A 16,234-nucleotide genomic window follows, 5' to 3' on the forward strand; every position below is an offset into this window, starting at 1 on the left:
TCAACAGTTTTAAAGATGATTCTCTTAGATTTTGTTTTTTGTTTTTTTTCCCAACAGAATAAAACATTTATTGTCTTCTGAAATGAAATGAAGCCTGTGATTTGGCTGCAATTCTGGAGGGCTTTCCTGGGCTCAAGGCATCCTCTCATTCCAGGACTCAGGCTAAAGCAGCAGCCTTTCTTTTCCATGCTGTTCTCATGGAAGAAGACAAGAATGAAAGAGGCCAAAGTAAAGGAAGTGAGCACATTCAAAGTTTCTGCTCACAAGTGGCAAATATAGTGTTTGTCCACATTCTAGTGACCCACTCCAGTCCTGTGTCCAGCATGTCAGTGGGGGAGCCTGGGAAACACTCCAAGTCAGGTGGCAAGGGCTGTTGATGAATGATCTTCATCACTTATTGTGTGGGAGGGAGCAGGTGGTGAGCGTGAATGGGAGCTAGGGCAGGACCACACGTGCAGTCTCCTCTTTCAAGGAACTGGACATTTAAAAAAGTGGAGATGGTGGGACTTCCCAGTGGTCCAGTGGTTAAGACTTCGCCTTCCAATGCACCAGGGTGCGGGTTCAACCCCTGGTCAGGGAGATAAGATCCCACATGCCTTGCAGCCAAAAAAACCAAAACATAAAACAGAAGCAATATTGTAACAAATTCAATAAAGACTTTAAAAATGGTCCACATCAAAATAAAATAAAATAAAATAAAGAAGTGGAGATGTGGTTAGTTGTGAGGGTGAACCGTAGATCAAGTTTGAAGTTTTTTAATGGAGGAGGCTTTTCTGCATAGAAGTTGAAGACACAGAGAGAATATGGTAAAATAACTTAATTCTTTTAGCCTACATTCTTTGAGAAGTTACTTGGTGTGGCCATTTTACATTTGTCATCTTATCAGTGTTCAACAGCTTCATGAGGCAGGTACTATTATTATTTTTGTTTTACCCACGAGGAGAGTGAGGCCGATATTATATAACTTGCTTAGTCACAGAGTAAGTGGAGTTGTACTTCACCCTAGTAGATGGACTGTAGTCTTCCCTTATTACTTATTTACTATATAAAGATGGTAGAAACATGTTCTTCTCCTCCCCTTCTCCCGCCACATCCAAGAAATCCAATTCACATGTAGGTGGTACTTTGCATGTCCTGGGGTAGATGGCAAATGTTTGAGATCATTGAAAGGCACGGGGTGAGCTCATCCTGCTCACATGGACATTTTGCCCTCCTAACTGACCCCAGGTATGCTAAAAGTGTTGGGCAGCTTCACAATGAATGCACTGGGCTTTTGGTAAGGCTTTCTGCATCTCTGCTAGATGTGGTCAAAGTAACCAGAACTCCTGCCGACTGCATCCAGATGTTGCCTTTAGTCAGTCTTGGAGCTCGTCAGCTCGTCCAGATGAATGTTTCCGTTCCACCAAGGAAAAGCGTATGTTGGCAGCCAGTGCCAAGCAGGGAGAAACAGGGAGGATCCCCAAAACGAACAGTTTGAGCAGCTGCTAGGAATGTCCCCCCAAATCCCCTCCCGGGGCCAGTGAGCCATAAGCAGTGGGCTCCTCGCAGCCATCCTGGCGCGACGTCGTGGCGGTGGCCTTCTCTTAGGTTTTTAGATATATAATCTACCTATAAACAATGACACCTATTTCCTGCTACTGATTGTGTGTTTTATTTATTTCAAATCTTGAATAATAATTACTAGTAATGATTAGGTTACAGTGGAAACATCTGATTGCTATTTGAATACTGCTAGTGCTTCATTTTTATATTTGGTGTCAGCTATTTATGATACCTTATAATGAAGAAATATTCTACCTTTATCAAAACTGCACATTAAATTGTACCTCTTACATTTTCATTAACTATTTAAATTAACATATAGCAATATACTGTGACCTCTTTACATCTATTACATCGTTTATCCTTAAAACTCAATAAGGGAAGCAGTATGATTTCACTCATTTATAGGGTTAAAAACTGAGACTCAGAGATGTTTCTAAACCACTCAGAAAACATGTGGCTAAGCTAGGATCCAAACCTAGGCAGCCCAACTTAAGCGGATGAACTACTTGTATTTTATCAACCAGTTATCTCTATTAACCATCAAGCTGTACACGCTTTCTTTTAAGTGTTATTTTTTGACTACTAAATTTAACTTCATAGTCACATTGATAGGAATCATTTGAATTGTGTAGGTAAGTAGTTAAACTAACACTAAATTTCAGTGTTAGCCTTAGTCCTTTTGCTCCATTATTGCTCCAATAAATAACTCCTCATTTTAACTAATCGGTCATTGATTTTACTTAATCCAACTCCATTAATAATATAAATACTGAAAATTCTTCCAAGATTTTTTTTTTTTTTCTCTTCATCACAGTGCACGGGCCTCTCACTATCATGGCCTCTCTTGTTGCGGAGCACAGGCTCCAGACGCGCAGGCTCAGTAGTTGTGGTGCACGGGCTTAGTTGCTCCGTGGCATATGGGATCTTCCCGGACCAGGGCTCGAACCCTTGGCCCCTGCATTAGCAGGCGGATTCTCAACCACTGCGCCACCAGGGAAGCCCCTCTTCCAAGATTTTAAAGGTGCCTTTTATATTTATAGTTTTTAAAACAATTTTTTGTTGAAAAACTGTTTCAATATGTAACATTCACATGATTAAAATATTTACATGATCTACATCCACCTTCGTTTCTACCAACTCCCCATTAGAAGCCACTGTTCTTGATTTCTTATTTCTTATGAATTCTACTAGACTTTCTCACTGCAAATATAAGTATTATATTCTCATATTCTCTTCTTTATACAAAATAGCATCTAATACATACCCATGTATATTATTTTTATAATCTTCTAACAATATAGTTGTGATATCTGTATATATAGTTATCTCATTGGTTTTGTTTATAACTGCATAGTACTCTATTTAATAAATGAACTATAACTCATTTATTAACAAATCCTCTATTAATAGAAATTTAAGATTTCTTGTAACATTTACTATTATAAACAAAACAACAATGAATAACTCTGAACAGCCATCATTTCACGTATGTGCAAGTGATGAACTACTGGGTTAAAAAGTATATGTATTCGTAATTTTGACAGACATTTATCAAAATTAATAAATTGCACTACACGTGGGGTTATACTAATTTACGCTCCAGTTAGCAATGTGTGAGATGCTTGCTGTTCCCACAACCTTGCTAACAGAGATGGATGCTGAATTTTGATATTTCTATCCATCTAATTGTGAAAAATGATGTCTTACTTTAGTTTTAGATTATATTTCCCTTATTACAAGTAGAAATCAGCTCTTTTCGTATGTTTATGTGCCACGTGTAATTTCCCTCTACAAGCTGTTCATTTATATCCTTGCCTATTTTTCTACTGGGTTGTCTTATCAATTTCTAGGGAAAGCTACGAAAGTTATCATGTAAAATCCTTTTGATTTACTGTTTCTACATTAATTATGAAAATTATCATTTATTTTGTACATTCATATTTTTGCCCTTTCTTGAGTTGCTTAATGGTGATGTATCCATTTCTATCATGATTTTTAAAAATCAGATTTTTAAATGATTGTCTTCTAAATCATTAATTCCTACTTTCCTATTTATTATTTCCATTTATTGTTATTCTTTAACTTTTACATTTTAATTCTTTTCTTCTCTATTTCTTTTCTATTGGTCTACAGCTATGATAATCCTCTAAGCACTTCTTTAGCTGTCTCCCACAGGTTTTCTGAAGTTGTTTTCTAAAAATTCTGCAAGTTTAGTGCCCATTTCTCTTTGACACAAAAATCGTTTAATAAATTTTAAATGTCTAGGTACAAGAAACTTTGGTTTCTGATTTTGTTCCTATTTTCTAATTTTACTGCATGTTAACAAGAGAATCTTGCCTGTTTTGTCTCTATGTTTTGGAATTTTTCTTTGATGCCTACTACACCGTGTCAAATTTTCATGCATGTTCCATGAGCACTTGAAGTTATATTCTTTATCAATATGGTACCAACTTCAAGCTACATTAATCAGATTTACCTTATTATTTAGATTACTCTTTTGCCTTTTTATGGACCGGGGTGAATTAAAATTTGTTTTAATGTTTTAAATTATTAGTGATTATTTCTCCTGTAATTTCTGTTTCATGAAAGTTTCAACTTTTAATGTTATAAAGTATCTTTGTTTATATTATTTACTGTTTTTTTGGCTTGAATTCTAATTTGTCCAATATTAAGATCATGATTCCTGCTTTTTTTTCATTTGTATTTATGTAGTATAGTTTTACTCATCCTTTTATTTTCAGTACTTTTACATTTATTTTATAGCAGATATGTTTGGTGTTAGATATGTCACATTTTGTTATGCTTCCTAAATTTTATGGATTTTTTTAAAACTTCCATTACATGTATTGTTCTCAGTTTTTTAATATTTTGTCAGCATTACAGTTTTAACTGCTTATCTTTGTAACTCTAAAGGAATAAGAAGTCCTCTATGTGTTTAGGAAGTGTATTTCCCTACTCTGAGCAAGGATAAAATCAGCATATTTACTCAAATTTTCCTCTCTCTTAAGCCATCCAATTTTATTCAGTAGGCCTGCATTTCTAATTTGTCAGCTTACATGGATATCCTTTGACTCTCTGAACTTTGTCTACTTGCCTCCTTTCCCTAGTCCTTTCTCAATTCATTATAATGGTAGCATTTCTACCTTATTAGGGCATACAAAAAGGGAATTCCAGTCTGTTACTCTAATTCAAACATTTGTCTTAGTCTTAGTTTTACTGTTAAATTAATTCAGTGTTCACCAGTAGTACTTGGCTGTAGTCTGTCCAGTCAATCCTAATTGGCTGAACTTAATCCCCCAGCAATTTTCTCAACAATTATTCTGAAAAACAGTTCCTTATATGGTTAAAAATTGTTTGGCGCCACCCTTTTTATTTAAAGGATACTTTGGCTTCTATTTCCTTCACTTGAGTATCTACATTTTCTATATTGAAAGTTGTCATAGAGAAGTCTAAGGCCAGACAATTTTTTTCCTTTAATTTGTGCACTGCTGAAAAAAGAACTTTTTTTTTACTTATATTTAAATCCAATAGTATACTTTCATACTGACCATTTCAGGAAAATTTTTCCTGGTACACAAGTATGCCCTTTTAATACTGATGGCAAAATCTATATTAGGACCTCAATGAATTATAGCTTTAAATATTTGTTTAGTTACATTGTCTGCTTTTCTTATTTGGAAACTCCATTTATGCCATTTTTGGAATTTCTGTGCCTTCTGTATCAATCATTTTCTCTTTAATCCTTCTGAACACTCATATATTCATCCACACACATTATTTGCTTTGTTTTCATTTTTATCTTCTGTGTATCTTACTATGTTATCCACAGAGTTTCTCTTCCTTGAGTGTCTTCCAATTCCATTTTTGTGTGATAGTTTTTTCCACCAATTTTTTCCAAAATTTTCTTAGCTCATGATTCAACATTTCAGTGATATTCTACCAGTTCTTTCAACTTCTTGAAATTCTGTTTAGTAGCTGCCCTTTCTCAGAAGCAATTCATTTATTTCTTACTTTTTTAACTTATGGTAAAGTTTTTAATCAAACTTATTGTGTACTCCATAGCAGTATTTTCCAGTGACTGTTCTTCATGTACTGGTTAGTTTTGTTTATCTTTTCCACATTTCTATATTTTAAAATGTGTTTTCTTGACAATTTTTAAGAAGTTGCATATAGGGTTAGAATCCTTTATTAATTATTCCCAGTCAATTTCCTTTACTTAACCAAAGTTAAATGAGTGATCATTATCTCTTCTTGTTAATGGTGCATATGCTCTCACTCGCAGTATTCTATCACCTAGTATACTTATAGTTCCTCAGATGCACATTACTCTTTTCTACAATCCTGGTTTTGTTGAACTACTCTCTCTCTCTCTCTCTCTCCCCCTCCCTCTCCCTCTCTCTCTCTCTCCCTCTCTCTCTCTCCCTCTCTCTCTCTCTCTCTCTCTCTCTCTCTCTCTCTCTATATATATATATATATAATATTTCTGTTCTCTCTTACTTAACCACTGATTTGGTACCAAAATGAAAATAATATCTACTCTTCTAGACTATTTAGCATGTTAGAGGTGTTTTACCTGAATGTTGTGCAGTTTTCATCAGTGTTACCGATAAACTCTTAGTAAATCAAAATACAAAAAAAATTAGCAATTCTAAAGTTCTGAGAGGAACCCCACCTATCATTACGGCAGTACTACTTTCCTGGGCTCATTTGTATAGAAAATGGATTTATACAAGACTATTCATGCACAGGACAACACAGTATGGAAAACATTCATTATATCAGCAGGTGATTTTTAAAAGCATCTAAATTCTGGACTTTGGGTGAAAAAAGAGATATTATAGGATCTTCAAATCACAATAAGCCTCAACGTTAGAAAAGAATACAGACAGACATTAAATACTGACTTAGCATGTGAGCAAAAGAGTAGGTCTCAGGAAGACCTCAATTTCCCTGTGTCAAGCAAGTTTTCTTTGAAATCATATCCCTATGTGTTTTATTTTATTTGATGAAATATTTTATTATATCCTTAAAAGAACAATATTTTCTTTCCAGTAGGTCAACAGGAATAAACCATATTACTTAAATGTGATTTTGTTCTATAAACTACTATTAAAAACCATTCTTTCTGGGGTTTCCCTGGTGGCGCAGTGGTTGAGAGTCCACCTGCCAATGCAGGAGACACGGGTTCGTGCCCCGGTCCGGGAAGATCCCACATGCCGCAGAGCGGCTGGGCCCGTGAGCCATGGCCGCTGAGCCTGCACGTCCGGAGCCTGTGCTCCGCAACGGGAGAGGCCACAACAGTGAGGGGCCCGCGTACAGCAAAAAAAAAAAAAAAAACATTCTTTCATAAAATATTTTTACAACTTTTACCACAAGAAGTTATTATTTTCCATTATAAGATCATTCCAGTCAAATTCATGTGTTACAAACCTAGTAGAAATACAGTTTCAGTAGATATTTCTACAATTCATTGTGAAAAACATCAACTTACTTGTGACCTAAATGCTTCAGAAAGTATCCCAGAACCTTCAGAGCTTGAACCCAAATACTTTCACTTTTAGAGGCCAATAATTTGTAGATTACCCTAAAATATATAGAAATAAATGATATTTTGAGCACTTACGAATATTAAAAATATAAGCACTGTATACTTTACAAATAAACTATAAATATATAAAACATAAAAGACCTCTCAGGTTTTTAAATTCTTTGAAAAAGTTGGAAATAAGCACATTAATTTTCTTTAAATTTGGATTTCAAATACATCCTCAAAAGAACAGTGTGATTGGTCGTTCATAAGTATTTCCTCCCAGCACACTAAACAACATTTTCAAGTTTAAGATCCATGCTTAGTTAAGCCACATTTCCTCTTCTATTTGAGTTTCCCCTGACATTCGTACTTAATGACCTTTTTTCTTGGTTATGGCTAAACGGACCATGGGTACCTACCTGCCAAATTATTTTTCTTTTCTGAGAATTTGGAATGAGTTCTGAGAAACAATATCTAGTCTTTGTTGGGCTCCTGAATTAGGAAATGATTTAAAAGAGAAACTATAGGACAGCCTTGTTTTGTTCACAAAGGTGAGTCTATATACAGAAGGAATAAAGCAGCTATACAGGAAGTCGCAGAAGAAGCAAACTTGTTTCTTCATAGATTTCCAATTCTTGGTTCCTACCCTAATGTGTTTCTACAATAAACTAACACATGACCTAACTTACACAGTCACTTCAAATCCTATATAACAGCAGGGATATATTCATTATAATACTTATATGTACTTCAAAATTTTTATCTCATTTTTTTCAAAAAATAAAAACAAATATTTTTTCTATAAGGTAGAAGGGGGCAATAATAACTGCATTCTTTTGCAACTAATTCTACAATTTAAGAAGGTTCTGAGGGTGGCTGTGGTGACTCTATAAAATTAGGGTGTGCTTTATTCTATTAAATATCTTTGTAAAACTTAAAATGCCATTTTATATTTTGAAGTGAAGTAATATAGTCTGAACACAAAAACAGGTAAGAGAAGATGCAGTATGATTTTCCTTTCATTTCAGTGACATTAACAGAGGGGAACAAATAACTGAAAGTTAATGACATCTATTTTATTTAAAGTAACATAGACTTTAAAAAATAAAATAATACATTGTTGATAATACTTTTTAAAAATTATACTACTGAAGAATACATTATGAGAAGAAGTAAACTCTACAGTGATTATTTCCTTCAGAAGATAGTTTTTTGCAAAACCCTCAAGTTCTTAAATGAATCTAAATTTACAATGAAATATATTTTCAGAACTTTTAAGGACCAACAACAGTAATGAAAAAAAGACAAATATGACAATAGAAAAATTATACATGTCAAAGAAATATTCAGGAAATCATAACAAAGAACATTCAACAGCAAAAATAATCTTGAAAACCAAAGCAAAACCGCACAGCATAAAAATATGACTATACTCAGATATGTAATCAGAAACTCCCACAGAATTCCTATTCTCTAGGAATAACTGAGTTAAAGGAGTAAAAAGGTATAAGATCCACCTTAGATCAACAGAAATTATGATTTAATATTTGAAATATGAAATCATCTAAGGCCATCAGACATCTGTGCTACATAGGATTTTTTTCACAACAAGACACGTATTTCTTACAAAAACCAAGATAAAGTATGAAAAGGAAATTTACTGACAAATCAATTAATGACTGTTTACTTACAATATAATAATACAGGTGAATCCTAATTCATTTGCCCCAGCTTACTATATTCAGCCAGAAAATGATCTAAACTATGTGAAAAAAGAAATTATTCTTTTCTCTAAAGATTTTCAGATATAAAAATATTACATTTTTTTATGTTCAGGTCAGTATCACCACAAGGTCTTCCTTAAGTCCAGTTAAAATATTATCAGAATTAAATTAAGTTCATTCTTTGTGTTCATTTCTTAGCATGCTTGAATTATAATTAATCAAAAATTTCCCCATACATAACTGTCACCCTTTAGTACCTATTTTCTAGGATACAGAATTTAAAATTTTGTATCTAATAAGCCTATTTTTTCCATATTCTAAACCAGAGCCTACATCCTCTACATTCTTTTTAAGTGGAAAAACTAAAGTAGCACATTCTCCATGTTTGTGATTATTTTGAACACACTGGTAACAATGTGACATGTTCAGCTGGTGTCAACCATGAGCAACAAGGCCTTTGTACTTATTGTGCTCAATCAATCTTTTCATGTTATACAGTTAAGATACTATTTCAGTTCTCTAAAGAGCTTACCAAATAGCACTCTCTCGTAAGATAATTATTTCCAGTGTGTCAAAGGAAAGCAGGATTCTATTTTTGCATTTCACCATATTAACCAATCAAAGGTTGGTATCATTCATAAGGGTAATGAGTATATTTTTAATTGATTTCTTAATTAATCAGTTAATATAATAAAAGAAGCAGGTACTAGGATCTAAGTTCAAGGATACTAAGTGTTCAATCTAAATATAATTTAAGGAGAATGAGTGTAATTGTTTGTATTATATTATTAGGTTAGCCATATGAAGTTGCCTTTATTTGGTAAAGTCACTTAAGTTTCAGCAATTTCATACAGTTCAACCTCACAATAAAATATATTTGTAGTTGTTAATAATTAAATGTACAATCTTCTTATTTAAATAGGTTAGCAACCCAATGGGTTGTAAACTCAAAGGTAAGAGTGGTGTCACAAGTTAGATATCCACATAGAAATAAAGTGATTGCTTCTCTGATTTGAAAAGAAAGTCCTTCAAGACTAGAAAGTTGTTATTTGCTGATATAAATGGCCAAGTAAAAGAAGCACTAATAAAGTCCCTTGACATTTACTAATATATTATTTCCAAACTCTTTTTATAACCTGTGGAAGTTCACTCAGGTACACATGGCATAACCTAGATTTCTTATTTATTCAAATAACTCAGATTGCAGAAAAATAATAAGGGAGACTCCTTAAGGGGCTAGGTTTTAGGTTTAAGTTAATAAGAATACTAACCAAGAAACTATGTTTTACTTATCTACACAATTACTTTACAATCACCATAAGTAAAGTTAGTTTTCAAATTTGGCTTCTTGTTCCAAAATATTTCATCTCCATCATTCCCATCATACTGCCACTGTCCTAGCTCATCATCTCTAACACTGATGAATAAAATAATCTCTCTACTGATCTTGCTACATCAGTTTTATCTATCTCCAACTCATTTTCCACACTGCTGATTGTAAATCTAGCAAAACAGAAATCTGAGCAAATCAGTTGTGTATTCAAAATTCTTTAGTTTTCATCACCAATAAAATAAAATCTGAACTTCTTATCATTATACGGATCTTTCAAACCTGGCCACTATCTAGCTCTTGAGCCTAAACTCATAGACTTTTCTTGAACTCTCTTTCGTCGAAATATACCATGCTCTCTCATCTTCTTGCCAAAATATTTGCTCTTCCCACTACTTAAAATGTCTTTACTACAGCAACAGCAATATAATTACTCTTCTTGAGACCCGAGACCCATTTTCTGTACACTTCATCAGTTCCCTTGAGTATTAGAAGATTAATAACAGCTTTCTCCATCTATTCCCTTCTTATGTGTAAGATTTTGCTATATACACTCAAAAGTTAACTCAATAGGGATTATTCTGGGAAGCACAACTGTACTCAATTAAAGCCTACTAATAGTACTAATATTATAAACATACCTTATTCCATTTCTTTGATCAAACGCTGGTATCATTGAGGCTGGGTGTTCTGACATTAAAGCCACTAGTAACTGTAACACATCATGAATATTTTCATCCTGCATAATAAGGATCAGCAATATTTATTTAGTTATAAATGTCTTCTAACGCATTGAATAAAATTATTAAAATAGAAGACCCAGACCATGTCCTACCTCATGCATTGTAAGCAGGTAATTTAATATACTCTGAAGTTCATCTTCCTTGACCCCTCGATCCTAATTTTTTAAAAAATTAATTAATTTAAATCTAAAATTAAAACTTTAATTAAAGACAGCCATCAAAATGATCACTTTAAAATAAAATATGGACAACTTAAAAGCAGTGATGCTTTAATTAAAATATCTAGATACTTCATAATTCATAGACTATATTATTTCAAGGTAAATAAGTACATATTTAGAAAATTGTACCTATTCTTCTAAAGTTGCTAATGTTTGACTGACTTTACTATAAAAATTATTATATTTTGATCGTCTAAATATATTAAGATTACTATTTTCTAAACATGTATTCTTTTCTTAAAATAATGCAAATTACCATAAAACTTTACAATATTAATTGCTGTGCATTTTACCTTTATTTTCTATTTATCTTAATCTTTTAAAAATCCTAATGTGATAAAAATATATAAGTCTTCTCAAACAGGAACACAGATCATTTTCTAAAATGAAATCTTCATGCTCAATTTTTATGTATATATGTTCCTTGTCTATTTCTGCTACACCCCTTAGGATAGAGGACCTCAAAGAGTATTAGCACAAAGTGAAGTTCAACAAAAGTTAATACTAAGATTTACAGAATATTGAAAGCAATTCATGAATTAAAGGTTGTAAAACTAATTTTACAATAATGATTTAAACTCTGCCAAAACATTCTTTTCATGTAATATACTGCAATTTTGAATTACATAAAACTGTTTTACCTTTAATATAAGCTGTTTCAGGAAAAGTAACATAAATGCCCGTAGAGATATAATTTCTTTTTGTGATGGCCGGGGACCATCTAGAATAAAACAGAAAAAGAAACAACAAACAATAAAACCCCTCATTATTATTACTTAATAATAAGCTTAATGCAATCATGTTGTGATATTATGGAATACTTTAAGTTATAGTCATTATAATTATCATATTTCTTAGTATTAATTCTGTACAATTTCAATAATAGAGAATACAAATATTATTTTCAGATTTTTGGCAATTTCAAATTTTTTACTCAATGTCAGATTTGCGGGAAAGAATTACTTTTTAAAAATTATATTACTATTCATTGATAAATAAATAATATCAAGTCTTTACATGGATACATTTCCCTACTTTTATTAACTTAATAGGTTCCCTTTTCCCCCTCAAATCCAAGTTTTCCCAATATTTCTTCCACCTTCTTCTTACCTGTCTATGTTTAAAATCATTCTCCATTTTCATCTGCACATTATAGAACAAACCATAGAAAAGTGACACTCTACGTAATTATTTGTTTTGAAGCTTTTTTTTTCTATGACACTTATATATACAAAATACATATTATTATGACACTCAATAAATGTTGGAATCAATAAATGAAACAAGCATGAACAGTTACACTGTACATATCATTTCCAATAGAACACCTAAATTTCAAAGTAAATAAGTGCAACTATTTAATTACCAATAAAAATGAGAATATGCCATGATATATATATAATATGTAATATGCAGTAATGAAATTATACCTTTAAGAAACATAGCTAGAACCATGAAGTCCTTAAACATCAAGCCTTACTTGAAGCAACCCAGATTTATATAGCTTCTGTATAAGTTTTAATCTATAATCTTTTATGTATAATTTATAGCATCTGCTTATTCACTCCACAAATATTTATGTGTAGATTATTACACATCAAAACAAATTAGCCCTTAAACAATCCATTTTATCTACTCTTGGGAAAGAAATCTCTTTCTCATTTCTACATTTGTTGCCCTACTCCTGCCAATAGTGTACAAAGTACTCTTTCCCTCCTTACCAAAACTTGCTATTATTTTTGTTTTTTTTAATATTTTCATTGTGAAATACAGTACACATACAGAAGATATACATTTACAACTTAATGAATTATTATAAGATGAACACCTGTATAACAACTTCTTAGGTCACGAAACTGAAAACTGACAGCAGCTTGGCAGAGAAACTTATCAACCCTTGGTGTGTAGGTAAAGGAGCTTCGCAGAGTGGAGGGTGAGGTCCTGATTTATATCATATGCAGATTTCTGGTTTCTGTTGTGTAAATAAATACTCCCTCCATGACTGGTTTCAAGTTCATGCCACCAATGGTTTGACAACCATCTCATCAAATATTAATAATTGGTGGTGGCACCAGTCTGCTTCAGCATACAATAAAGCCTCACCCTACCCAGCTCTCAGCTCTGAACCACACCCTCCTTCCTGATCACATCCCCCACACCATCTCCTTAGAGACAGCACCATTATTTCAGTAATAATTTCCTTACTTTTATTTATAATTTGGCCGCCACTTAATGAAATTGCACAAGTGTTATACTATCTTTGTGCATAAGTGTTTCTTGTTGTTAGGATGAGGACAAAAGCTCTTTGTCATAGGATATTTTGTGAGGATTAAATGGATCAACATATGTAAAGGAATTAGAATAGTAACTGGTCCATTTTAATTGTAAGCACTCAGTATACTTACTACTGTCATATATTGATATTACACAATGTAAATAACAAAGGAATAAAGCACAGTAAAAAATAAAGAGCGCAGTAAAAAATAATAAAGACTCAAGAAAAGGTATAATACACATAAAATTGAAGATGGGGTTATCTCTACGCCTGGAAATGGGATAAATGTCTGACCAAGGATAGATATATACAGGCTTATGGTAATATTCTATTTCTTAAGCTTGGTGATACTCATACAAGGTTCATTATATTTACATATATAATACCACTTTGTGTTTGTGATATATTCAGAATAAGTCTTTGAAACACCTATAATATGAATTACCTATGCATATAAATCTGTAAGTTCATGTTTGAGCAGACAAATACAGGTGAAAAAATATATAAGACTGGTAATACTGGCTCCTGGGAAAGTATTAACTTTTTAATCACAAATCTTTACATTATTTCACGGGCTACCAAGATCATGTACTACTATGAGATTTTTAATATAAATAAATGTTTTTACAGTGAATCATATATAAAAATGTCAGAGACAGGGGGACGAGGGGAAGATGGCGGAAGAGTAAGACGCGGAGATCACCTTCCTCCCCACAGATACACCAGAAATACATCTACACGTTGAAAAGCTCCTACAGAACACCTACGGAATGCTGGCAGAAGACCTCAGACCTCCCAAAAGGTAAGAAAGTCCGCACGTACCTGGGTAGGGCAAAAGAAAAAAAATAATAAACAGAGACAAAAGGATATGGATGGGACCTGCACCAGTGGGAGGGAGCTGTGAAGGACGAAAGGTTTCCACACACTAGGAAGCCCCTTCACGGGCAGAGACTGCGGGTGGCGGAGGGGGAAAGCTGCGGAACCGGGGAGGAGAGCACAGCAACAGGGTGCGGGGGGCAAAGTGGAGAGATTCCCACACAGAGGATTGGTGCCGACCGGGCACTCACCAGCCCGAGAGGCTTGTCTCCTCACGCGCCGGGGCGGGCAGGCTAGGAGCTGAGGCTCAGGCTTTGGAAGGAGCGCAGGGAGAGGACTGGGGTTGGCGGCGAGAACACAGCCTGCAAGGGGTTAGTGCACCATGGCTGGCCGGGAGGGAGTCCGGGGAAAAGTCTGGACCTGCCGAAGAGGCAAGAGACTTTTTCTTCCCTCTCTGTTTCCTGGTACGTGAGGAGAGGAGATTAAGAGCGCTGCTTAAAGGAGCTTCAGAGACGGACGCGAGCTGTGGCTGAAAGCGCGGACACCAGAGACGGGCAGGAGACGCTAAGGCTGCTGCTGCCGCCACCAAGAAGCCTGTGTGTGACCACAGGTCACTATCCACATACCCCTTCCGGGGAGCCTGTGCAGCCCGCCACAGCCAGGGTCCCGGGATCCAGGGACAACTTCCCCGGGAGAACGCACAGCACGCCTCAGGCTGGTGCAACGTCGCCCCACACTCCATGCCCCTCCCTCCTCCCGGCCTCATTGAGCCACAGCCCCCGAAGCAGCTGCTCCTTTAACCCTGTCCTGTCTGAGCGAAGAACAAACGCCTTCCAGCGACCTACACGCAGAGGCGGGGGCCGAATCCAAAGCTGAGCACCAGGAGCTGTGAGAACAAAGAGAAAAGGAAATCTCTCCCAGCAGCCTCAGAAGCAGCGGATTAAAGCTCCACAATCAACTTGATGTACCCTGCATCTGTGGAATACCTGAATAGACAATGAATCATTCCAAATTGAGGAGGTGGACTTTGAGAGCAAGATTTATTTTTTTCCCCTTTTCCTCTTTTTGTGAGTGTGTATGTGTATGCTTCTGTGTGAGATTTTGTCTGTATAGCTTTGCTTCCACCATTTGTCCTAAGGTTCTATCCGTCCGTTTTTTTTGTTGTTGTTTTTTGTTTGTTTGTATTTTCTTTAAAAACAATTTTTTTCTTAATAATTTTTTATTTTAATAACTTTTATTTTATCTTCTTTCCTTCCTTCATTCCTTCTTTCCTTCCTTCCTCCCTCCCTCCCTTCTTTCTTTCTTCCTTCCTTCCTTTCTTCCTTTCTTCCCTTCTTTCTTTCTTTCTACTTTTTCTCCCTTTTATTCTGAGCCGTGTGCATGAAAGGCTCTTGGTGCTGCAGCCAGGAGTCAGTGCTGTGCCTATGAGGTGGGAGAGACAACTTCAGGACACTGGTCCACATGAGACCTCCTAGCTCCACATAATAATATAAAATGGCGAAAATCTCCCAGAGATCTCCATCTCTACACCAGGACCCAGCTTCACTCACCGACCAGCAAGCTACAGTGCTGGACACCCTACGCCAAACAACTAGCAAGACAGGAACGTAACCCCACCCATTAGCAGAAAGGCTGCCTAAAATCATAATAAGTCCACAGACACCCCAAAACACACCACCAGACGTGGACCTGCCCACCAGAAAGACAAGATCCAGCCTCATCCACCAGAACACAGGCACTAGTCCCCTCCACCAGGAAACCTACACAAACCACTGAACCAACTTTAGCCACTGGGGACAGACACCAAAAACAACAGGAACTACAAACCTTCAGCCTGCAAAAAGGAGACCCCAAACACAGTAAGATAAGCAAAATGAAAAGACATAAAAACACACAGCAGATGAAGGAGCAAGATAAAAACCCACCAGACCTAACAAATGAAGAGGAAATAGGCAGTCTACCTGAAAAAGAATTCAGAATAATGATAGTAAAGATGATCCAAAATCTTGGAAATAGAATAGACAAAATGCAAGAAACAGTTAACAAGGAC

General features: G+C 35.0%; 1 protein-coding gene across 7 annotated transcripts in view; it reads right to left on the reverse strand.

The window, feature by feature from the left end:
• NBEA (neurobeachin) overlaps nucleotides 1-16,234 on the reverse strand; it is a 630,249-nt gene that overhangs the window by 460,411 nt on the left and 153,604 nt on the right. For all 7 annotated transcript variants that reach the window (XM_067713386.1, XM_067713385.1, XM_067713382.1 and 4 more), the window contains exons 14-17: nucleotides 11,735-11,814; nucleotides 10,965-11,027; nucleotides 10,771-10,868; nucleotides 7,037-7,129 (exon numbers count right to left, since the gene is read on the reverse strand). In XM_067713386.1, the coding sequence (XP_067569487.1) occupies nucleotides 7,037-7,129; nucleotides 10,771-10,868; nucleotides 10,965-11,027; nucleotides 11,735-11,814 (334 nt within the window). The remainder of the gene's footprint in view (nucleotides 1-7,036; nucleotides 7,130-10,770; nucleotides 10,869-10,964; nucleotides 11,028-11,734; nucleotides 11,815-16,234) is intronic.

This window comes from Pseudorca crassidens, chromosome 18 (genome assembly GCF_039906515.1).
Source record: "Pseudorca crassidens isolate mPseCra1 chromosome 18, mPseCra1.hap1, whole genome shotgun sequence".
Lineage (NCBI taxonomy): Eukaryota > Metazoa > Chordata > Mammalia > Artiodactyla > Delphinidae > Pseudorca > Pseudorca crassidens.